General features: G+C 44.1%; 1 protein-coding gene across 2 annotated transcripts in view; it reads right to left on the reverse strand.

The window, feature by feature from the left end:
• Window positions 1-25,444, reverse strand: part of LOC138480760 (rho GTPase-activating protein 20-like) — a 477,633-nt gene that overhangs the window by 7,455 nt on the left and 444,734 nt on the right. For both annotated transcript variants that reach the window (XM_069612494.1, XM_069612495.1), the window contains exons 10-13: window positions 19,468-19,643; window positions 15,628-15,789; window positions 12,632-12,741; window positions 1,761-1,950 (exon numbers count right to left, since the gene is read on the reverse strand). In XM_069612494.1, coding sequence (XP_069468595.1) covers window positions 1,761-1,950; window positions 12,632-12,741; window positions 15,628-15,789; window positions 19,468-19,643 — 638 coding nt within the window. The remainder of the gene's footprint in view (window positions 1-1,760; window positions 1,951-12,631; window positions 12,742-15,627; window positions 15,790-19,467; window positions 19,644-25,444) is intronic.

A 25,444-nucleotide genomic window follows, 5' to 3' on the forward strand; every position in this document is an offset into this window, starting at 1 on the left:
ACTGACCCAAAGGAAGTCCAAGTGAGAATCTTCAGACCGTCTCATTAGCCTTAAAAAATGTTGATGAAATGGGGCAATTATCCTGAAGGGGCACAAGACTCCCTATTTTAAGGGCACAAGTCATCAAGTGAATGATCTATAGCTGGCCTTCTTTAGGGGGAAAATCTCAGCTGGTGGCGTGGACCTTGCCCTATTGGCCTTGCACCCAAAGCGCTTTGCTCCAGAGGACTTGGAGGAGATAGAAAAGGGAAAGAGAGTCAGTGAACACGAAGATAGTGAAGGCTTCTTCCGGTGTCCAGAGCACTCCTGCCTATCCTAGGCACACCCTCTTCCCTCTTATTGCCAGCAAAGACGTTTGGATATGAAGCACTATGGTGTAAGGCAGTGAATCCGGAATGGCCTTTGATATTTGGGCCCAGGACAGCTGCCTGCTTTGCGGCTGCCTCTTGGGGAGGGGGTTATCGGCTCTCCCAAAGAGTATCAAAGAGAGGCTGGGTCCTTGGGGTTTTGGTACTGCTGGGTGGCAGTATCGGCACACCTGACCATGAATACACATTCCCTTCTACAGCAGAGCTGAATCAAAGTAGGTGGCACGTGCAATATCAACTGGAACGTGGCGGTTTTGATCATGAGTATTGCCATGCTCTGTGACTAAACTCAGGCTTAGTTTATTCTTACAGATTACCCTGCCACCAGCATGGGGTATTCATGATCATCATAGTTTGGGTAAAGGGGGCATATCTTAAATGATGCTCCTGTGCTGCAGTGACGTTGCTGTCACTGCAGAGGTCAAGTGGGTCAAGTGGGCATCTTGTGAGCTTTGAACCTGCTCTGCACCATGAGCAGGGCAATTGCTGCTTATCAGGCCACTGATTCAGCAGGGCCCAAGTGCACTATGCTTTTAGGATGGAGTTGTGACAAAAGGGGATCTGGTTAGCAGATTACCTCTTTGGAGCAGGAATGCCCTGCACCATTTTATGTACTAATAAAAATAAAAAAGCCAGTGCTTTGCACCCTTGCCAAATGGCAATTCCTCACAGCTATCACTTAGTTGAAGACAGCATGTGCAAGCTGGCTCGTAAACACAATGCTGAGCACTATGTTCTATTTTCCAGTTGCCACTCCACAGGCATGGCAGCATGCACACAAGCTCTCTAATTAATTAATTTTAGGATACACAGCAAGGTTTGCTTTTGATGTCATTTGGTGTGCCGGCTGCACGTTTTGTGTTATGCTGCCCTATGGGATTTTGACCAGTGCCTTGCGGAACGCTAGCTGTTCATTTCTTTAATACTAAAATAAGTCTTTAGACAACACTGTGATTGCCCATGGGGACTGAAGACTGATTCTATATTCCCTCCTGCGATGAGGTCAGTGATCTTGCTTTGAGCACTAGAGTGGACATAATCAACCTTCTGGGGGTCAGTCTACCGCAGACCGACGTCATCTTTTCCTGTGTACTGAAGCAATGAGTCTAGAGTGTGTCCCAAAGTATAGTAAAGCTCAATAGTATCCTATTGGTACATTCAGTGCAAACACAGACTTGTCTTTTGCCTGGTACTATCACCTGCTCTGTAGTCATTTATTTTTGAAATCCTACCACCCACATCCAGCCTAAGCACAATAGGATTCTGTTGACCTCTGACACCACCCCACTAAAGGATGACCACATTGTGTCATCACAGCCTCTCTCCTCCCACTCCTGTTCTAGCTTTGCTAGCTGTTTCACCCCATACACCAAGACATTGTTGAGTTTGCACCTTTCTCGTGGACCTGCTCTCCTCCTCTGGGCCTGTAGGGGTAGGCAGCCACAGCATGTTGGGGGCTATGCAGAGCGCCAAGTTGAAGGCAGTCATCTGGTTCTCCTCCGAGTTTTCCTCAATGTGATGAAGAACTTTGAAGAGGTGTCTGAGCAAGATGAGATTGGCTTCAGGTAGCTTCTCCAACAAGCTGCACCCAAACAAAACGTTAAAGAGAAATGTTTTCATTGGATGCATTAGATCACATGTGGCTATCTATGACATCCCTATTTAGTGCTTTCAATCCGTCATCTGCGTCTATTTATGAGATTCTATTAAAAATACACACCCAACTTAGGGGATAAAACCATAATACAACAAGCATTGGCAATGCCAATAGTTTTAGCGTTTACTGCTGTTCTTTGCATTTTGCATGTATAGGCACCGGGGTGCAAGGAAGAGAGTGCAACGTTTGAAAGCCATCAATGAGCGAGAGGGAATATGAGTGAGTAAGAGTGAGAGGGTAATACGTAAAGCAAGACTGTAAGAAGGAAGAGAGGGTAGGATGAGTGGGTGGGGGAATAAAGGAGATGGGTGGGTGGGGGAATAAAGAGTGTAAGGTGGGGAAGTGGGGTAAAGAGAGGTGGTAAGGTTGAGTAGAGAAAGAGGGGGTAGGATGGGTGGTGGTAGAGAGGGGATGGGGTACAGAGAGAGAGGATGTTTTAGAGCAAGAGAGGGGGTGGGATGGAAATGCTGCTGTTTTTAATGCATTTTACACACATTTACTGTATATATAACCATAACCCACCCCCACCATTGCATTGGGAAATGTTTTCTTTTTTTAAATCCTCCTATTCTGCCGTAGCTTTTTTGCTGCTAGATTATCACTGTATATGGGATAGAGAGGGTGGGGTATGTGGGCATAGAGAGAGTTGGCAGGGTGAGTGCAGGTAGAGATAGTTGGTAGGGAGGGTGTGGGGAAGAGAGTGTGGGGTGTGGTGGGTGGGATAGAGTGTGCAGACAGGGTGGGTGTGGGTAGAGACAGTGCAGGTATGGTGGGTGGGGGTAGAGACAGTGCAAGTTGGGTGGTTGGGGATAGAGAGTGCAGTAAGGGTGGGTGCAGGATAGAGAGAGTGTGGTTGGGTTGGGGATAGAGAGAGTGCGGGTAAGGTGGATGGGTGGGGATAGAGAGAGTGCGGGTAAGGTGGATGGGTGGGGATAGAGAGCGTGTGGGTAGGGTAGGGGTAGAGAGAGTGCAGGTAGGGTGGGTGGGGGTAGAGACAGTGCAAGTTGGGTGGTTGGGGATAGAGAGTGCAGTAAGGGTGGGTGCAGGATAGAGAGAGTGTGGTTAGGTTGGGTTGGGGATAGAGAGAGTGCGGGTAAGGTGGATGGGTGGGGATAGAGAGAGTGTGGGTAGGGTAGGGGTAGAGAGAGTGCAGGTAGGGTGGATGGGTGGGGATAGAGCGAGTGTGGGTAGGGTAGGGGTAGAAAGAGTGCAGGTAGGGTGGGTGGGGGTAGAGACAGTGCAGGTTGGGTGGTTGGGGATAGAGAGTGCAGTAAGGGTGGGTGCAGGATAGAGAGAGTGTGGTTAGGTTGGGTTGGGGATAGAGAGAGTGCGGGTAAGGTGGATGGGTGGGGATAGAGAGAGTGTGGGTAGGGTGGAAGTGTGTGGGTAGAGCGAGTGTGGGTTGGGTGCGGGTTGGGTGGGTGGGGGTAGAAAGAATGCAGGTAGGGTAGGTGGGGGTAGGCGAGTGCTGAGGTAGAGAGAGTGTGGGTAGGGCGAGTAGGGGTAGAGAGAATGGGGAAGGGTGGGGTAGAGAGAATGGGTAAGGGTGAATGGGGTAGAGAGAATGGGAGTAGGGTGGGTGGGGGAAGAGAGAATGACGGGTAGGCTGGGTCGGGGTAGAGCGGCCAAGAAAAACGAAAACCAAAATATTTATATTTGTATAAATGGAGAAATTGAAAATAACCAAACGAAATGTTATTTTTGCCTCTTTGCCTCTATGTTCTTTAATTCTGTTTGTGCAGGTTTACTAACTTTTTAAGAGGAATAACACGTGCACCAAACCACTTTCTGAGTGAGCATGTCCACCTTCCTACTCTCCAAAGAAGGGGTGCAACTGCCGTGTGAAGCGCTTCCCCTACTCAAGGAGGCGCCTCCCAGAAAGTACACCCTATGCAGAAGTAGGGAACAAGCGCCCCATCGAAACTGGAAAGATGAGACTGAGGCGGAAATAAAGACTGCAGGGCGCCTTTATGAAAAAAACAGCCCAGACAATGACAGCTCACTATAATATGCAGCATTATAATTTCCCTTATCGTTTTGGTAGCAAGCCGCCTTATTATCTGAAATGATAGGAAATGGCCCAAAATGTCGCCCTCAAAATTGCGATGGTCGAAATGCCCAACTTTTAAACACCCCCTTGACACCACATATATATGTGTAGGAGTATGGGATACTATAGTAATATATGAGGGCTGCGGGGGTTCTCGCCCTGCATATCTTTGTGGTGTAAAGGGGTTTTAATTAAAAAAATATATATGTCGGCTTTTCGGCCGTCTCAATAATGTGTGGTCGCAGTGATCACATAGATTCAAAAGATATACACATAGCACTTGCAAATGAATGTAGACATTAATGGTTCTTTAGCAGTTTGCCTTGGGTTGTTCTACCAGTGCTGTATAACCATATTTACCCGACTAGGTATGTCGAAAGGCAGAGTTGTTTTTGGGGCGGTTTCAAACGGGTGCGGTGTACACTCAGCCCTGAGCATTAACCCACTGAGTTCTCTTTTATGTGGCCCTGCCTGGGCCTGTGTGTTGATGTATTCCCCCGACCTGCCTGCTTTGATATCATCACCTGAGCAGGCTTTTGTCCTCTGCATGTTTGCTGGTGGTGCAGTCCCTTTAACAACTGTTTCTCACATCGCAGAGCGGTGTATTTACTTATTTTTGAAGTTTAAAATTAAGTATAAAATTTAGAAAAGATGGCTGCTTCTTGCTGTGTGAGCTAAGTCGGAGTGTCACAGTAGAGCCAACACTGAGAAGTGTCTGTACATGAAGTGACATTGTAATAACTGTGGCTGACAGTAGAGGACTTCAGGCTTTTAAGACGGATCCTGCCAGGGTCTATTTTGCTCTCGAACCGTGAAAGATTACATATATTGCCCAATTCATGGTCTGGAGCAGTGCGTTCCGGTGAGTCGGCGAGTCGGGAAAAGCATGGCTCTCTTGCCGGGGCCCAGCACCCACTTTGCCATCGTCCTGTGCATGCCTGTGTGCTCTGGAAAGCGGTCTCCATGGAACTCCTGAAAGCGCTGGAACACTTCCCTGGGCCCGACACCGCACTGGCTGTTCGGGAACGCGCACGAGGTAAGACAAAGGGGTCTTTTGCCAAGTTTGCACTAGTGCACAAATTAAAGCGATTTCAGTTTGAGGGATTGTTACCGCTTCGGTAAGGAGGCAGAACAAACAGGTATTTATTACATATATTTGCTGCTCTAGCGCAGAAGCTGGGCAGCACCGTTTTGGCAGTTATTGTTCTTTGTGTCATGACCAATAAAGAAAAAAGGAGCAGGTGGAGGACTTTACCCAATTGAAGGTGTTGTTCTCATATTGTTTTTGGCTTTAGTTACTAGGTGGCCTTGCAAGTGCTAGTCGAAACTATTGGCAATGCAAGTGCAGACACTTTTGAGGAGGGGCACACAGCTTGTCACTGTAATTCTCCCATTGACCACCAATGGCAATGCTTCCCTTAGAGCCACTCTCACCCACTCGCATGGAAAAAGCGAGCAGCGGACTTAGGCTAGAGCCCTTTCATCAAGGGCCAGCACATTGCCGTGCAAAGCATCTGCCGGGGCAGCGTGCACGCGGGTCCTAGCACGCAGCTTTAAAAGGGGCATCTCCAAGCCATTCAGGGTAATTGCAAGCAATCTCTTGCAGTGCTCGCCTCCCTTGCACGCTGATGAGGCTGTTACGTCAGCCACTGGCTAGCCTGCCTAATTCATTGCAATGTCAATCACCCGCTTCACACAAATCGATAACCCCTAGCGCTGGTAAGCAAAAACAGAATCCTTTATAAACGGCCTCCCATGTGGTTGTTCGGAACTCTTGGCACCAAACCAACAATGAAAACAAGATAGCTATCAGGACACTAATTATTCTGATCAAACTCAGATCCTCTTCAAGGCCGAAAAAAAGTTAGCATACTTTCCATCACGGGTTACTGCTTCATATTAAACATATGTGTTTCCCACAATTTCATAGTCGGACAACAGCTAGGTTATGCAAGGTTATATTTCCAAAATGTGTCATGATAACCTTACAACTCCAAGATCTCCCATGTTCTTTCAACAATGTGAATATCTCCACTCCCACCACCTCCGAGCTTCGGTAGAGGAAGCAAAAACAGATCACTCTGCAGCTGAAAGTCTCCCATGCACGTGAAATGTGACAGTACTCCTGATTGGGAGGAAATGCATTAAACAAGCCACTATTCGGTTACATCCTCATAGTACAACTAAAATTAACACTTCGTGCGTTGGGGATTGTATGTCAAAGCATTTCCAGTTGTCATGCCAACTACAAACGCTGCTTCCTGGAGCCCCTTTGTAAGAATGTTGTTTTCGATTTTTGTGGCTTACGCCACCAAAAAGTGCTAAAACCAAAAAGGCAGCAACTTAAAAACACATTCAATACATATTCCAAATACAGTGCAGAATTGAGAGATTCAGAAAAGGCCCCACACAGTACAATATACATAACCTTAGTGGGAAATGTACAAGAAAGATCTTGTACTATACATCCTCCCTGACTGTGTGTGTGTGTATGTGTGTGTGTGTGTGTGTGTATGTGCACATCATAATCAATGTTTGGGTATCAGTTCAGTGGGGAAGGGGAAAGCGAGAACCTCCAAAGAACATACGTCTCAGATTGTTCATGCGTCACTTCTCCTACAAGTCTGCATGTAGTTGCAACATTGGCACAAGGCTTGGGGATGAGCAGCTGGATGCATTCTTGCTGTGGTGTGGGCTGATCACCAATTGGGATTGCAACTGCTGAGGACTGGCTGAGTAGGAGGACACGATCTCACAGGTTGAAATTGGTGGCCAGCTTAGCGCAGTGTATGCTGCGATGCACATAATTAAATACCACATCAAATGCAAGTTCTGATTCACATCTGCACTTGTGAGTTTTATTTATTTAATTTAATGAAAATAACAGGAAAAAAATCATTTTTTGGCACAGAAATGCTTACGAATCCTTTTAACACTGGTTAACAGAGTGGGGGGCCAGTGTCCTTAACAATAGGTGAGAGGATGTGGATATAGGACCTGATGCTGCAGGGGAGGTAAATAGAGGAACATTCTAGTGGAGGATGTACTATGTTTTAGGATGAAGGGGTGAGGGATAAGTGTTGTGGGGTTGTTGTAGAGAGGTAGGGTAAGAAGACAACAGAACAGGGCCTTGTGGTGGTGTACAATGCTATGCATGTGTTTCTTCAGAAGGGAGTAGAGCTAGGAGGTTGGATTTCAATACAGATAGAGTGGAAGTAGTGCAGAGAGGGAGAGGCAGAGTATTCCAGAGTAAGGGAGCGAGGGGAGGAATAGAGTGGAAACGAGCGGGAGTGCAAGGTGCACAAGAGGTGGCAAGGAGGTGAGCTGGGGTGATCGTAGCAATTGAGGGGGAGAGTAGGTATTGAGATGGACCAGTATGTAGGGTGGTGCAAGTCTGTGTATAGTTTTAAAGATGATGAGAATGAGTGTATACTTTGCCCTCAGTCGCTTAGACAACAGACAGCACATGGAACTTTTGACATAGGATGGGGCGGCAACTACTACAATGCAAGAACACAAAGGCAGGTGGAAGACAAATGTCTCCTACAAAGCAAGCAAGCACCGTTCATCAATTGACACTCCTCCCTAACACACTGCAGCATGCAAATCCAGACATCACCATTTTCTAACTCCACACCACACACCTCTCATCTTTACCTTTTTTACGAGAGGTGCAACTCTCAACAATGTGGAGGACACCCCCCCTTTCTCTTCTGGGTTTTACAACTAAATAATAAACCCCTCTCCTGTGACTACCTCAGAGTGCTACTGATGGTATTTCACAGCCAATACACACATGTTGTGCCTTTTTAAAGCGATTCACAACTCATGACAATAACATTGCAGAAGGGCATTTACCTGCTTTCTATACATGCAGAATAATAAGAACAACATCTCTACATCACGGAGGCGCGTCCCCCTTTCTACTCTACCTGTGTACTCACAGCACAACCACTCTACATGGCGGAGGTACACGCCCTTTATACTATGGTCTGATCTAAAACACAGATCAACCACACAACTTGACAGAGGTGCGGCCCCCCTCTTTATTGTGGCGGAATCCTCTCTACATGATGGAGGTAAACCCCCCTTTCTACTCCGGCTGGCATAAACAATTCACCAACCCTACAAATATTACACTTTGGGCATACAATTGGCATACCATTACACTGCATCGCTTGGCTAAAGGTCCATTGCTGAACATCCCTCGAACCATTCTCACCCTTTTTCTGGTCAAAATACTCACTGTATGGCAACTTACATTTTATCATAACCCTATAAGTCCATAGCTGCTCACACCTGCTAACCTGAAATTCCTCAGATCCACATCACATCCATATCAAATCATATCAAATCCAGCACACCCGCATATTTTCGCCATTCACATTGGTCACATGATATTGTAATACCAACATTACTTGCTTAATAGACATATACACTTGGACTTGAAGGTCCATTGCTCATCAATAACACGCTACCTACACATATTTAACCAAAATGATAGACTCTTTAGTAAGTGCATACATTCTTCACACTACTTTGCCTGCTTTCACATCCTAAAAGTCCAAAGCTGCAATTGCAACAACAACACTAAAAGCCTGCCTTGAGGTTAAAACTACCTCTCTTGCATAACAGCAATATTATTATCACATGGATAATGCTATACCCAACGCAGTCCCGGTTCAATAAACTTGCACCTACTTTCTGATGGACTCTATTGTCAGTTAACAGTCCTCACACACGCCACTATTTTTTTTAAACATTGATTTTTCCTTTAAGTAACTTCAAACAGCCACCAACACCGTTGTTTCTTGCATCACTCCGCCGCTCACTCCGTTAAGACTGCATCCCAGCCTCCATGAAGAACGCAAATGGTGGAGATGTTCTATCTTCACCATCCCCCCACATCGACACTATGACGTCATTACTATCCCACTCTGGAAGGCAGACGAAGGAGGGCTCTGTCCCCAAGCAACACAACGGTCGCCATGAACACAGCGGACTGCCCTCTGTCCCACAGGCCTTAACACCAGTTAGGGCAGCGTTACCCTGTGGGAACACCGGGCACTTCCACTTCTTCAACACAATGAGTACCACTTTTTTTGTGCACCGCTTTGCTTCCCCACGGGCGCCCTTCATCAGCACAGGGGCACATCCACTGACATGTGTGGGTCTTACAGCCTCTTCTTGCCCTGGGCTTTGGGCACTTTTGCTTTCACCCTTGGGGTCAGCTACAGCTCCCTCTCTTTACTTTCATGCTTTGCCCTGGGTTTTCTTCTGAGAACTGCACCCCCGTGCTTTGCATAGCTCCCTGGGTCATCTACCGTGGTGCAGCTCCCCTATTCACCCACGGTCTACTCCAGGGACCCAAATCACTGCTTACTTTCTTTTTTTGTTTTTAAGTTCCAGTAGTTACTTTATTATATAAACTTAAGTTACATTGAGTTAGCTCAGTAAGTACAGCCACTGGCTCCCATCACCCAGGCAGGGGTTCTCCGATTGCCTGGGCCTAGAACCTTCACCACAATCATTCCCTCACTCACACCATAACATTCCATCTTACATCACAGGCTTCTGCATTCATCCCCAAGCACTACATAATAACTTCACTCTCTTGGCATCAGGGACACAGCTCTGTCGTGTATATCCTCCTTCCTCACCAAACAGAGCCCATCTAGTACACTTGCCTCCGTTCTCCTTATGCCCCTGCCCAGTCCTGCAGGGATTCTCCCCCCCCCCACTCTTCTTTAACCGCTACCTAAGCCTCCTTCCCACACTCTTTCGCTCCCATGAACCAAACTGCTAAATCTACGCAGACAACACCAAAATTGTCTTCAGAATTCCGCCACCTCCCCCGATCTCGCAACATGCCTCTCAAAAATTGAGCACTGGATGACTGTCAAACACCTAGTACCAAACCCAGGAAAAACTGAGATCATGCTCTGCGAGAAGACCTCCGTCTTTCCACAACCCACCTCATGGCCACTCTCTCTTGGCCCATCGTCCACCTCCTCCAGCAAAATAAAAAACCTTGGATGCATGGTGGACGTGGACCTGACTGTATCACACCACATGAACTCAGTGACAAAAAAGCTGCTCCCTACACATTTGCATTCTCCGCTGCCTATTTCCCTACCTGACTTTCCCTCGCAGAGTCTCCACAATGGTGGCTATCATCCTTTTAAGGTTAGATTATGCTAACACCCTATACCTGGGACCCAATGCATCACAGCTAAGCATACTCCAATGGGTACCAAACACTGCTGCAAGCCCCATGGGGTCCAGGGACATCTCACCCACCCGCTGAGTGCCTCACTGGCTTACGATCGGGTAACAATCCACCTTTGAGGCAATGTGCATCCCCCAACAAGCAAAGCAGAGCACAGGCTCTGAATAACTGCGGCAGACACATGCACAATACAGGCCTAACAAAAACCTCAGATCAGGCGCAGCACTTCTCATCGTTCCAGTGACAAAATCCACAAGAATAAAGGGCTCCTCTTTTTCAGTCCACGCATGCACCATCTGGATCTATATCCCTTTAACCATCCGTCGCACAGAAGATCATCTCGCCTTCAGGAGGCCTCTCAAAACCCGGCTCTTCATTTCGATAGGCTGACAAACCCAGCCCAGCTCTGGAATTAATTATTACTCACCCGCTGACAGGAATTCTGGGGTATCTGACGAGTCGTCAAGGGGGGGGATATATCACCACCCCAATTGAATGCATCCCAGTCAGGCCTTTAGGATAAGCTCTGCGAGATCATTTCCAATCAGGTGTCAGTCGCTCTTCAATCAAACATCAAGCACCCCACCACAACAAAACATAACTGTATTCCTGCACTGCCCACACACCTGTATATATCTCAATAAACACTAGATTAGACACACCCACAATATGCATCACATTCTCGAATAGAATGCAGCTGAGAGCCATGCAAAAATGGGACCAACCGTTCAAACAATCTGACCATTCTGACTCTCCCACTCCCCAGACACCTTGTCACGGCAACCTTTCGCTGTCTGATAACTATGGGTTCATGGGAGGGACCTAGCCACTCCCTACCCACCTTTGTGCTGGTTAAAAAGACACCCATTCATTTTAGAAACTCTTTCTTCACAATTTACAACTCACAACTTGCATTTCTCTCTTCCTTAGGGCGTTCAACACCACAGCACTAAGAGGCCATACCAATGGCAGTAGGCGCTGTATAAGTGCCATATAACATAACATCACATCACATAAGGATTAGTAGGAGCCAAGCACACTTTATGATACGTGATAACACGAGTCAATAACATTAGTATCCAAACTAATTTTATGTTATAGAATTATACGAGATTAATCAGATCCAAGAACACTTTATGGTATGTGAAGACAGGACTCAGTAACACTAGCAACCAAGCACACTTTGTGATAGGATTTAATAGGAGCCAATCACACTATATGATACAGATTAAAGTGAGGTGAGCTGAACACACGTTATGATAGGGATTGATTGGAGCCAAGCCCACATTATCATACAAAACCTTATGAGGTACGACCCATTTCACGAATCTTCCCATAAAATGGAAATACATCATTGGCTGGTAATCATTAAAAATGATAAGGTCAGAGATTTTCATTTTTTCTCTGAAGGATAATTAAGTACATCTTTCAAAGTTTTGGTGTGGTAACTAAAAGTTTGGAAAAGATCTGGGGCTATGCTACTGTCGGGACGCAGGGCTAGCTATCCTTTCGGTTGTAGCCCCTGAGCTTCTATCCGGGCTACAACCAAAAGACGTGGGGCTATAACCCCTTTGCCCCCCCCAACCCCAAGCAACACCTCTGAGTGAAACACCCCCATTGGATACCCATGCAATAGAAAGATATTTTATGTATTTATTTAATTAATTATTTGTGTATTCATTTACTTGGCATTTATCTCAGCGCACAACGCCTATAGACATCTAGGCGCTTGTTATAGAAAGTGCATGGTACATTAGTGCAAAAAAACATATATAGTTACAGGCATGAACAAAGGTGTGTGCACACGGGCTAGCAAGCCTCATCTCATGTTACAGGAGGTGACAATAGGCACCATATAGGTCAAATGGGTATGATTACCCAGACTGACAAAACCTCACCTCATGTTACGGGGGGCTCCATCAGGCAACATATGGGTCAGAGAGGTGTGAATATACAGACTGGCAAAACCTCACCTCATGTTACGGGGGGCTACATTAGCAGCATATAGGTCAGATAGGTGTGAATATACAGACTGGCAAAACCTCACCTCATGTGACCACATATTAAATTGTGCTCGGATTTTTAGAATTGGCATTTGATCTGAGTTGTCAAATCTTAGATTTATATTCTAGATAACTTTACAAATCAACCATAACAATTAAATAGCAACATTTTGATATCACAAATAACGTCTTCCAACCTAAATGCAAAGGATAACCCTGGGAAATACCGCGGCACGTATAGAACATATGACCATTGAGACTTTCTGTACACCACGAAAGTTGTGTTTTTGCACACGCACAAAGATGATTTAGCACTTCACAAACCTTTTAATGGCCTCAATCTTATACTCATGGTGCTGCATGTCGGTGGCGTCCATCCAGAGTCCATACATTTCTGAGGATAGAACACTGTCAGGTATATTGCGCAGAAAATCCTGAATTAAATATACACGTATAGCAGTATGGTCAGTTTATTTTTTTCTCCATTCAAAAAATCAAACATATAGCATATACAGCTGTACAGTATAATGGCATGATCTTTCAACTTGCTGCTACCTCAATGGAGTGTCAATAGCAGCCAGCCATAGCAGAGCCATGTGTGGTGATTAATCTAGGATAGACTTTGCAAACATGAAGCCATGTATATGCCTGGGCTGATCCATGAAAATGTAGGTGACATAGTGTGGTTCACTGCAAGCTCTTAAATCCCGCCAAAAACTTGTGGTGGAATATGGGAGTCTCCCTCTCCTCCCCCAGATTCCACCATGAGTGGTAGTGCCAGAAATAGAAATAGTAAAAACACTATTCCTAATGTGATTGCTGATGCAAAGCACCAGCCTCGTAATGTATAACATTTCCAGCACGGGCATGTGCCCTCACTGCAAATGAAAAAGAAACAGACATTTACAGCACAGAACATTCTTATTGTAAGAGCCGACCACACCTGAACTATGTATGTGGATATCTAAAGGGTGGGGTGTGGACAGATTAACTAAGAGGAAGCGAGAAATAGAAAAAGTGCCAAGTTTATGTGTAGCATGGGTGGGATGAAAAACACATGCTTCAAAATCCTGTGCGGGTCTACCTTGGCCCATGCTGGACAGTTAAGAATACTAGGGCATACCAGCCTGATGTCCAGAGCCAGGTCTTTTTGCAAATGATAAGCAAAAAGGTGATGGGTGGAAGGTTTTGAATAAATCTGAACCACAGCCATTGTTCTGGGCAACCTCCCACACCACCGTTTTTCACCTCTTCGCCATTGCAAAAGGGGCCCAGCCATATGCAAATCAGTCAGGTACCACCACCAATGGGAGCAGCCCAGCCCGTACTGCTAGGCCAGGTCCCCTCTGCATGGAAACACATACAACGCCAGCCATGCTTTTGCAAATGTAGACAACATTTATCCTGAATCACTGCAAAAATGAAAACTCTGCTTAAGATCAAAATGCAGGTGCATTGGAGCCTTTTTACTAATATCTTTGCACTAGATTAATTACGTACACATTTTGTTCAATGGTCATACAAAAAAACAAAGAGTACATCTTGCCCTGAGTGAACATTTTGAAATCAATGTTTACTGGGTTGGTAGAACTGTTAATGGAGGGGTGTGGATATTAAAATTGTCAATGGATTCATTAGGATCCCTGAAAAGTCTGCATGGGGTGGTGAAATGCTTGGATGAAAGTTGCTCTCCTGGCTCAAGGATCTTGGAGGAATGATGTGCTCCATTGTAGGCCCTGCCCCTGATGCCCCTGGTGCCCATGTAAGAATCGAGTCTAGCTAGCAGGACAGTGTTGTCTGCAGTACCATGGGTAGCTGAGAGGTCAGGACGGGGTGGCAACTTGTGAATGCTGGGGCGGATTCACAAGGATTGCCTCATAACAAATGAGGTGATGCCGGGGAGCATCTCATATATGTTATTCCTCATTTTCATTTATTTCACTGTATATCTATGTCATTTTTATTATTATCACCCTCATGTATTATATTCGTGTACCTTAAACTGTATCACATGCCTGTAACCTAAAAACAAAGCGCCCCGATGCCTTTGGGCCCGGCGCGCTATACAAAATAAAGAAATACAAATACAAATTTGCATGCGTTATCTCGTGCCTGATTCTTGATGTCTACAACTGGTGTAAATCCGGGGATGACTGCGGCATCATTTAGATGTCCTTAATCAGGCGCTGTGAGATGGTCGACGTGAAAGGAATACATTGCTGCATGCACATAAAAATGCACAGCCATGCATTTGTATTCCCCATGTACGATTTCCGTGAAACTATTCATGTTCATCATGTGCGTGATAGATAGTGAGATAGCACAGTGGGTTCAGCCCCTTTTGTTGATATCTGTGTGCAACCTGCAATTACAAGTTTCAATACCAGCAGTGTGAGCTCTGCCTTTCACCCTTGCGAGGTCGATGCATTGAGTGCCATAGGAGTGGGTTAATAATATTACCTGTAGGTGCTAGATGCCGGATAACTCTGATTTGGGTCATTATGTTCAAGTTACATATTGGGCCTCATTAGGAGAGTTCCCGTCCGGTAACTACAGTACAGGTAAGCTTTCCGGTAACGTAGTTATCGGACCGGCAAACTAAGAGTTCTGCTCACGGGTGCCTTTGCGTCTGCCAGGTCTGACCTGGCGGGTGTACCGGCACCCGTGAGCAGAGCATGCCGCATGCACCGGCACCATTCACGAATGATGCCGGTGCGTCCGGCTTCCGTATTCCCATTGCGCCCTATCGGGCTCAAATGGGAATGGGGAAGAATATTTTCAGGCGACCAGGAATGGGCAATTACCGGGTCCACCGGCATTGTAATACCCTGGGAATTGCCTATTCCTGGGTGCCGGAAAAATGTGCAAGTTTGTGGTGGCAGCCTGACGGTTTTACCGGCAAAGCTACTGCCAAACTTATAATTGTGTTATTGCATATCTGCCTCTTTAAGCATTATTCCTGAGCTTGAATATATTCTACTGATATTATAGTATAACCAAGCCTCGCAGTGGCTTTTGAAACATAAGTGTAGTTCCATCCCCCTTCCTATCTGACATAGCATAGCATAGACATTCCTGTGCATCCGGAGGGCGAAGGAAGTGTGTTTTGTGTAGAGAAGTATGAGTGGACAGGCACAAATTACCCTGTGCTGCCGCTGAGAACAAAAGCATCCTATAGAAAAAAGCTGCAATATGTGTGTGTATACAGAAGCAATGTTGAGTCCAACATGTATAGGTTCACTTCTATGTGTCCTGTGAATTATTTGTAAATGTGTCAAGAGCACCTCACACATAAGCGTAGTCACTTCTGCCCTACTCACCGTGATGACGGCAGCAGCCACGAAGACGGACTCCTCGCCCATCTGCACTTCATCGCCTGAATTCAGCTTCTCCTTCAACTCCTTGCAAGTCTTCGCATTGGCCGAGCGCCTGAAGATGCCCCGGGTGCTGGGCCCTTCCCGGTAGAGCAGGAGCAGCATGTCCTAGGGGGCAACGACATTTGAACTTGGGTGTATCCACAGGCAACACTCTTTCAATATTATCACATGATGAACATGATGAGTTATTGTGTTGTTTTGATGAGGGGGGGGGAGGTGTGTGTGTGTGTGTATATATAGTTCTAATGAGAAAACCAATTAGTTTACTGCTCTGTATGAATTATGTTATGCATCATTATAATATCACTATTAACAAACAGCTTCCCCATTGTAGGGTAAAGTAGCCTGCCTACCTTATGGGGAGCACATCTTTCTGTAAAAAAAAAGGAAAGGTATACTCAATGCACCAAATTCTATCAACACCGAGGGAAACAGGGTCACCTATTGTATGAGCATATATAGGTCGCATTAATTGACCTTTGTTCATTGTCTTAGAATGAAATTGTGCAGAATAGTGCAATCGTGGGCATATAATCACGTGTGTTATAGCTATGTGTCCCCAATAGGGTATTGTTCATCCTGTGTCTGGACCCTTTTGTTGGTTTTTATGCACTATTGCATGTTTTCTGTAATGTGTGCATATGTGTTCAGTAATGATATTTTTGATACCAAGTGCAGCAGCATTAGAGTGAGAGTCCATTTTGTCAGGACTAGCCTCCAGTGTCCCTGGGTGCTGATTGGTGCATTGAGTATAGACTTCCTTTTCGTTTTTTTAAATTTGTTGTATATAGGAAGTCATTATGATATCACACATAAGAAAATAATCCAAACTCTGCTTGATTGATTAATTATTGAATGAATGCATGAATGTATACAAAAAAGACAACTTTTACAGGAAACACTCGTAAGGGACCAACCAGATTGAAGTTCCAGTAATCCAGTTGATCAGACAATAATATCTTGCAATGAAAATCATCAGCAGATAATGGGGAATACTGAATATTGTATCTTTTTTGTTTATGTTTTTTGTGAGGCACTAGTCTGAACAATGGCCACTGGCTTTGCTGGGAAGTCCATATATTTGCATTTTCCCCTCACAGCTGGGAGCTTTTTAGGTTTCTTGCTAGACAGCTCCTTTTCTTTAATTCAACAGGTTAATGTTATTATAAGACTGGTATGCAAATGGATATTTCCCATCTGTGAAAGGTACAGTGAGCAAAACGTGATGGCTGCGGATTCTCACTGTGGGAAAAAACCACAGAACAGGTTATCATGCTATGTTCTTTCTAGAAACGGGTGCCTTCTACCTTTTAAACAAATGTTTGCAAACAACTTGGGGTTGGTCACCCTAAGTTACCTGGGGGAACCCAGACATGGACCCCATGCTCAATGTGCTCAGAGAGGCACCGCTCCACCTCACTGATGAGGCCCAACAAGGCTGAAACGCGTGTCTGGGGTTGCTGTTGGTACTCTTATTCAGAAGGGAATTGCCATAGCATTTTGATGCTGGACTGCCCATGTGGGCGGGGCAAAGACTGATATGCAAATGGATATTTCCCATCTGTGAACGGTACAGTGAGCAAAAAGCGATGGCTGCGGGACTCGCAAAGTGGGGAAAAAAACCACAGAACAGGTTATCGTGCCATGTTCTTTCTAGAGAGGGGCGCCTGCTACGTTTTTTAATAATGTTATTATAAGTACAGCTATTTTACACGTTAATGCATGGGCAGGGTGACATGCTTGATCCACTTCAGTTGTCTATATTTCCCTATGTACATGTATAGTACCATTTGGGGACCACCACAATAATTGTGTTGCTTCTTTAGTGAAACCTACTAAGTCTTAGCCCACAATTCTCAGCACACTGGCAATTCATTCTCACATCTTTTAGATGACAGAAAATGTAGATATTGGGTCTCATTAAACGGTAGGCGGTAAGGGTTTACTGGTACCGGTAGGGGCACTGGTACCGATAAACCCTTACCACCTTACTACGAGGTCCTTTTGCGGGACCCGACTTTAACGGCTGGTGTAGACCAGCCGTTAAAGTTGGGACCCGCAAAGGGACCTTGGTACTAATTACGGTACAGCAATTTGCGGTACCGTAATTAGCTCCTTCCCCATTCCCATTATGCCCTATGGGGCAAAAATGGGAATGGGAAGGGCCATGGAGAAAGGCGGAATTACCGCCCAGCGAACCTTGGAATGCGGTGGTAATTCCCCTTTCCTCCATGGTGGTACCGGTATGGTACCGGCGGCAACCATGGTGCTAGTAGCACGATGGTTTACCGCCTACCGTGTAATGAGCACCATTGACTATATTTCTGACATCTTGAATATAGTGGTCAAGTACAAAATACAGAAAATACATTCTTTTTGTCCAACAGAGGATCATATACATCGATCCGAGCAAATTATGTATTGATAGTTAACCATGTATAGATGTGATAGCACTTGGATTGCATTTTGAATGAGTGATACCCGTAGACCATATGTAGACATTGAAAATACATGGTTTACATGTTCCATGGGGGGCGCTGGTAGGTAGCTTCAGAAGGAATAAGAGAAATCGGTACCGTTTCACTTGGAACGCAGATGAGGAGGAACAAGGCTAATCCCTTGTCTGTCCTACCCATCCCTGTCACAGTATAGGAGTGGCATTGGTGAAGAATGATATTTTGGTCCTGTGACAAATTGGATTCTGCTCTGCAGGCATAAAAAGATGAGTAGGGGTAAAATGGCCCACTGAGCCCTCACACTTCTGCAAACCAAAACCCAACGCAATAATAAGGGTTGAATAGACACAGGTAAAATGTATATGTCCTTCGCCTTTAGTGATAACGTGTGCCGAGCAAAGGCTCTACTCTTAAGAGGGGTGTGAAGGTTAACCAGTAGTTATCCAAACAACACCGTAACACAGTCCAAACAAAAGGGATTGTCCAATCAAGGTAGGTTCTATAAATATAGGCTATGTCGTTGGTGAAAACAGGGGCATTTGTGACCTAACTAGTCTCTGGCGCCCAAGTGGATCGAGGGGGCAGCTCAGGGTCAACGGTATCTGTATTCAGTTCTTGGTGGTTTGACAGGGGCAGGCCTGGTGTCAAAAGTTGATTGTAGCGAATCAAACTCAGTTAGGACACGTTGAATCATGTGGGACCAAGCAGCAAGCGGGCGTTGAATAGGGGTGAATGCGGTCGCTCTGTGTGGTAGAAGAGTAGGAAGCTAGAAGGTTGATAAAACCATCAGAGCTAATTAAAGAAGACTAAAGGTAATATGTGGACATGTGCTTTACTCCTCAGAGGGATGCACATTGGTCCAGACACAAGTAAAGCAGTCTGAGCAAGCAAAACAAGAATGCTTCTATACATAGAGTGACACAAACATTATGAAAAATGGGAAACAGGGACGCTGGGTAAATGTCTATTGCAGGTACAGAATATTCCAACTGAAACTACTAAATGCCTAAACAACAAGCTATTTTTCCCATTAAAGTGTACGTATTTAGCAATGGATAAAAAAAGCAAAACACGTATCAGACGTTTATGTTAATATATTCCCAGAGGGCGTCAATGCAATGTTACCAATCAAAAGAACTGTAATACTTTGGCTGGTGTGGTAAGTGCCTGTGTCATTTCCTTTCATGGAGAGCTTAGGGCCACACAAATGCGCATTGAGAATTTCTTAAGTCAGGTACTGACACACACACACACACACATACACACACACATCGTCCCACACCCCCCGCCCCCCCCCCCCCGGCAGCATGATGACACTGCACCTTACCATGATGGGTTTGGGGAGACTGCCATTGGGGCAGACCGAGGACAGTGACAGGCCAAAGAGCTTCCTTCGAGTGGTGGGAGACTGCGAAGAGGGGCTGCCACCGGGCGAGCTTCCGCTCCGTCGAAGGGCCCAGTCAATGAGGGACTTCTTCCTTTTTGAGTGCTTCTGCGTGGAATCTACAAAATACCAAAGGAGTCTCATGAAAAGGGCTCCCTTTAATCAAAACCCTTTTTCCAATGTATTCACTCTAACAAGGAAATGGAATTTAAGAGGCGCATTCAAAATCTAATCAATTGTACCACAACCCTATCTAAGCTACATTGACTATAAAGTCTCATTTCACATAATTTCCTTGAAACACATAATCTCCCATACAGGCAAACACATCTGACACTGCCTGCAAGTTCTGGCCTTGGGATGTTGGGTCTGTACATATATTTATATATATTTTACTTCAGGACACATCTCCACAGAAAAAGCATGACCCGTCAGAAAGCCCTGTGGTACAATCTGAACAAGAGTCACCAATGCATACAGCACAAGGGACGCCTATGCGACGGTATCACAACACAGAATGCACTGGCATGAAGTCAAAGGAAATATGTACCAAGACTAGCCTTCTATCAACACATTGCCCTGGACTCTTGATTAAAAAGGAAAGTGGCTTAGTACAGCATTGTTACTTTGCTTTTATTATCCTGGTACATGATGTTGTTTTTAAATGGGAGCTTTGTTGGTTTAAGCTTTAGTTTTAGTAGCATCATCCACACTCATGCTATGAAGATGTTCTGTTTCTGTTGTTATTGATTTCATTTATTTATTCATTATTTATTTTAATCTTTATAACGTGCCACATGCCCGTGGGCCTAAGAGCTGCATTTAGTTTTCAGAAATATCGGCATTTGCAAGATTTTGATGTTCGATTCTTCTAAGAAAAGTATTTGAGCCTTTAATAAGGTACCAATGTGCTTGGTGATCAAAAGACAAAGCAAAATAAAATCAGGTTTTCAAGTACAAATTCACCCAACAAGTCCTTGGATTTCTTACATCAGAGTCACAATACATATCATTATTCACCCAACATGTTGTAATCTGCTATTAAACCCAGTGAACTCTAAAGTTCTCGAATACTGAAATGTTAAGATACCCCAGACCATTTACATCGTAGGCCAACTGTAAATAATAATAATAATAATGATGATGATAATAATAATAATAGCTCTGAAGGAGTTCCTGGTAATTTGCATGTTGGAGGAACAAAACATGTTGGGTGAGTTTGTTTGAAAAACACATTTTATGTAGTAAAAATAAGGTTAACCAATGTGAGAATTGAATGTGGGTAGAATGAGAACCATGGGAAAAGATTCATCCTGTGCACGTTTGTTTTATTTTAGGAGTTGACATCAGATAGAAATAATGGAATTGGAATACTACATGAATTTGTACAATTACATACAGCATGTACATAGCATTGACATAATGTAATGTGCAGTATTGTAGTTCTATAGATATATATATAAAATAACAGAAAATATGTTAAAAGTATATATTTTGGTCCACTGCATACACCTTGCAAATCTTTAAGAAGGGTTTGCCCTCTGACCCATTAAACTACTGACCTATTGCAATTATCGACGCAGATAGCAGGTTTTTTGCAGCAATCCTATTATAGCATTTGGAGTCTTGGCAAAAGTCGATTAATAAAATCCCTCCGTGGCAGACTGGTTTTCGTAAATATCATGGAACCACATTAAATGGGTTTATAATGAAAGCAATCTTTGACCAAGTTCAGTGGCATAACTATGATTCTGTTTACTTGGCCACAATAGACCTCTCTGCTGCTTTCAATGCCGTAGATAGAGGCCTATTGTGGACTAAGTTGCAGAACTGTGGAATCCTGCAGGGTTTCCTACGGCTTATTATTGGGCTGTATTCCAATACTAATATACAGGTCCTGTTGGATCATGAAGGCTCATTGTTCCGTAGTAGTCCACCTGCAAGAGGGGTTCTTAAGGCTGTGTACTTGCACCATCTTTATTTAATTTATATCTGAGTGATATTGGCAAGTATTTAGAGCTGGCAGCCATAGCGACTCCAAAGATCCAATATCGAAATCTTGTTTGGCTCTCATATGCCGATGATTTTTTAATATTTGATGTTACCCTGATTCATCTACAGCACCTTTTATCAGCCTTTTCTAAGTATGCAGAGGCCCATAGTATAAAGATTCATACAAGTAAATCCAAAATGATGCACTATACTATTAAAAGAGTAGTCGAGCCTTTTGTTTGTGTGCCCCTTGAAAAAGTGGAGAGTTTCATACACTTAGGATTCCCCATTTTCGCCAAACGAAATAAAATCTTGGTCAAGGAATGACTGTTTTCATGTGTCTCTGCAGTATGCAATCAACTTGTTCGTGTGAATTCTTGGTGTGGTAAATATTCAATCCTTCCTAGTTTAAAATGTTATGAAGGAAAAATCGTTCATAAAATTTTATATGGTTTTGAATCGTTTCCCATCTGGACACTTGACTTTTCTCTCCACTATTGAGAGTAGGATGTGGAAGAGGGTACGAAACACCCTGCAATGTATACCGATTGAAGTCCTATGTTACAAACATGGTCTTTAATCACTTAAATGTAGGTCCCAGTCTAAATACCTGTCATTTTAATACAATATACTTTGCCCAGCTAGCACACCCTCACTATATAATGAACGTAACAAGGTGTTGAAGAATCAAGGTGATTTTTTTATATGTGAATTCTCTGAGGTCTGCAATCAAGTATTAGCCAGACTGGATCTTTTACCAAGTGACCTGATCGACGACTCATTGAGGGTTAAATCATTATGTTATCAACACGATTGGATTGATACACTGAATCTGTCTCATTCTTATTAATCTCATGTTCACTCGCAGTTTCAAACCAAGTCAATTGGAACTGTTGCCACATAACTCACTGTGTATCCACATCATTCTACGAGACGGTTGTTTCTAAGATTCCGTTTAATTCAAGTACCAGCGAAGGAGATACCACACAACATGGAATGTTGTTTGCCGACCATGGGTCGTGTTGGTTCTGTGGTTCAGATGTTGTTATAGAAAATGTGCAACATCTAATTACATCATGTGTTGAACTTCATCGACCTCGGGAATTGTAGGTTAGGAAATGTTTAGACATTTTAAATGTAATAACGTGTGATTCTTTTATGCAATTCTGCATAGCCATTCTAACTACCTCGTTGGTCTTGGCTGTGACCGGCTTTTCAAAATCAAAAAATGCATGAAATTGGAGTAAATCATTGCAAGAGAACCGTTTACTTTTATAATTTTGTGGATCTCGTGAATTGTATTTTAGGGAATTTCTGAGGTGTAATTAATTACTATGTTTATTATCTGTAGTGAATATGAATTTGTTTACTTTCGTTAAAGGTATTTTTTAAGCTGAATAACAACAACAAATATATACACTTTTGTGTGTTTTTCTATAGTAAAATGTTCTTTCTCAAACATATCCACCTGGTGAATATATCCAAAGACAGGCCTTTTGGTTTTCTAATTAACTGTCGTCTAGGGGAAGCCCATCTAAGTTATAACCTAGAGTCTCCATAAGTATAAAGGGTTATTTTTTACTTTGCAAATATTTGGTTTCACTGTCAGACTTTAAAATTCCCAAATACTTTCTGCCCACTAATTTCATGGCATTAGATGTTTGTTTGGATCAAGCTACAAGTTAAGGCCTAACTCTTTTGTACGCTGGAAATCCAAGTGATATTAGTTGAAACTTCCCAATTTTCGGTGAAGCTTCAGCTGCACTGAATGGTTAATTTTGCTGGGCTAAAATGATTCTTCAAACAAACTTCAATTGTACCTGCACTTTTAAATGAGCTTTTGGAAGAGCCAGAATTGACTGTAACAATACATTTTTCTGGGATCTCAATCTGTAGAAGTTATCCATACCCCAAAGTCTAGCTACATAAGTTATTGTGGCTGAGTTTCTTGTTCCTATACATTTCTTCCAGGGCCTCAATGTAATATGTGCCAATTTGTTTTGAAAATCATATTACGGCTCAATCTCTCAACTCAATTCTCACGCCTCCTAAACCCTCCTCCATCTCTTCTACTCTTTCTGCTAATGATGTACTACTTGTAATCTACTTTGCTTCTAAAATTTCAAACATTACAAATACCCTCTAAAATTACCTTCTATCCCCTCACCTGCACACTTTTCTCTACCACCTCTAACCTCCTGTCCTGCGACAACATCTTCCTTTGCTCCCAATAACCTGAATGAGATTTTGGCCATTCTTCTCCGGGCTAACACTTCATGTGCCCCCATCAACCCTCTATCCCCCCTCATAGTGAAACTCATAGATCCTAGTGTTGCTGCATATATTACTTCCCTCTTCAACTCCTCTCTTAAGACTGCAACTTTCCAATCATCCTACAAGTTGGCTACTGTTATCACCATACTTAAGAAACCTGTCCTAGATCCTAACTGTCCCACCAACTTTTTCCTATCTGTCTTCTACCTCACAATTCCAGAATTCTAGAGTGTGTAGTTCTCAACTGGCCCACTGAGTTCCTTGACACACACAACCTCTGGGATCCTCTTCAATCTGGCTTTTGACCTCTGCATTCTACTGAGTTAGCTCTCATCAATGTCAGCAACTACATCTCTTCTGCTCGTCATGCTAGCCGTTCATCAATTCTTAGTCTTCCTGACCTCTCTGCTGCCTTCAATACCATCAACTATTCTGACCTCCTCCCAACATTTTCTGCCCTATGTATCAGGGACAAGGCCATCAATTGGTTTGCTTCAAATCTTTACCCCCGCAGACACTTTGAGGTTCCCTGGAACAGCCATACCTCCATACTCAGCCTCCGTACTGTTGCTGTTCCCCAAGTATGACTTGTGGTTCCACTTCTCTTCACTCTCTATACCTCTGCTCTTGGAACATTGGTTTACTCCTACTGGCTTTTCCTATCAACTCTTTGCCAATGACTTAAGATCTTTGTCTCCTTTCCCTCCTCATCTGAAAGAGCTACCATCCAAAATGTCTGTCACTCCACCATCAAATACTGGACGGCATCTCACTTGCTCATATTCAACTCCACTAAGACTGAAGTTCTCTACTTCCCATAGAAACAGGCTACCTCTTTCCCTCCCCCTATTTTATTCTTCTCTCCCGACCACCTTCCCTATTCTGCTTGCAACCGTGGTGTCATCTCCAACCTATCTCATAACTTTGAACGCTTCATCTACAAATCTGCTACTGCGTCCAAACGTAATCTCCTCAAAATCAGAAAAATAAGACATCTGCCCTGCTAAGCACCAAATCTCTTCTTTAGTTCTCTCGATCTGGCTACTTGGCTATTCTCTTCTATGTCCTTCCCAACTATGCTTTTCAACTCTCGACAAAGTCTTCAACTTTGCTGTCTGTAAACTATTCAACCGTCCCAGCTTCACCTGCACCTCCCCAGCCCGTCGTCAGTTAGGCTTGTTAGGTATGAGGCAGAGGGCAAGGTATAAACTCATTTTTATCATCGTCAAAACTGTACATGGACATGTCCCACCCTTCCTACGAGCCCATCTCACTCTGTACTCTTCCCTCACTGCGATTAGCCATGGGTCACCTCCTTGACACCTCTCATGCCACTTGCTTTCCTCCCATTTCAGCTCTCTCCCTCTCCTTGCTCCCTTACTATGGCATGAAATTCCTCCCCCTCTCCGCACTACTATGACTCTATTGTTATTTCGGTATTTAAGTACAACCTCCAAGCTCTCCTCCCTTTGTGAAGAACCACTTCTATGTACATTCTATGTCACCACATCTCCCTGTTCTCCTCTCCCCCACCTATTCATGACAATCCCACAGCACTTATACCTTACGCCATCCTCTTAAACGTAGCACTTCCTCCACTATCCCATTGCCATATATTGCTCTACTGTCCTTCTCCCTGGTTCATGTTTCTACC

The sequence above is a fragment of the Ambystoma mexicanum genome, chromosome 5p, assembly GCF_040938575.1.
Source record: "Ambystoma mexicanum isolate Mex_15411 chromosome 5p, UKY_AmexF1_1, whole genome shotgun sequence".
NCBI classification, from domain to species: domain Eukaryota; kingdom Metazoa; phylum Chordata; class Amphibia; order Caudata; family Ambystomatidae; genus Ambystoma; species Ambystoma mexicanum.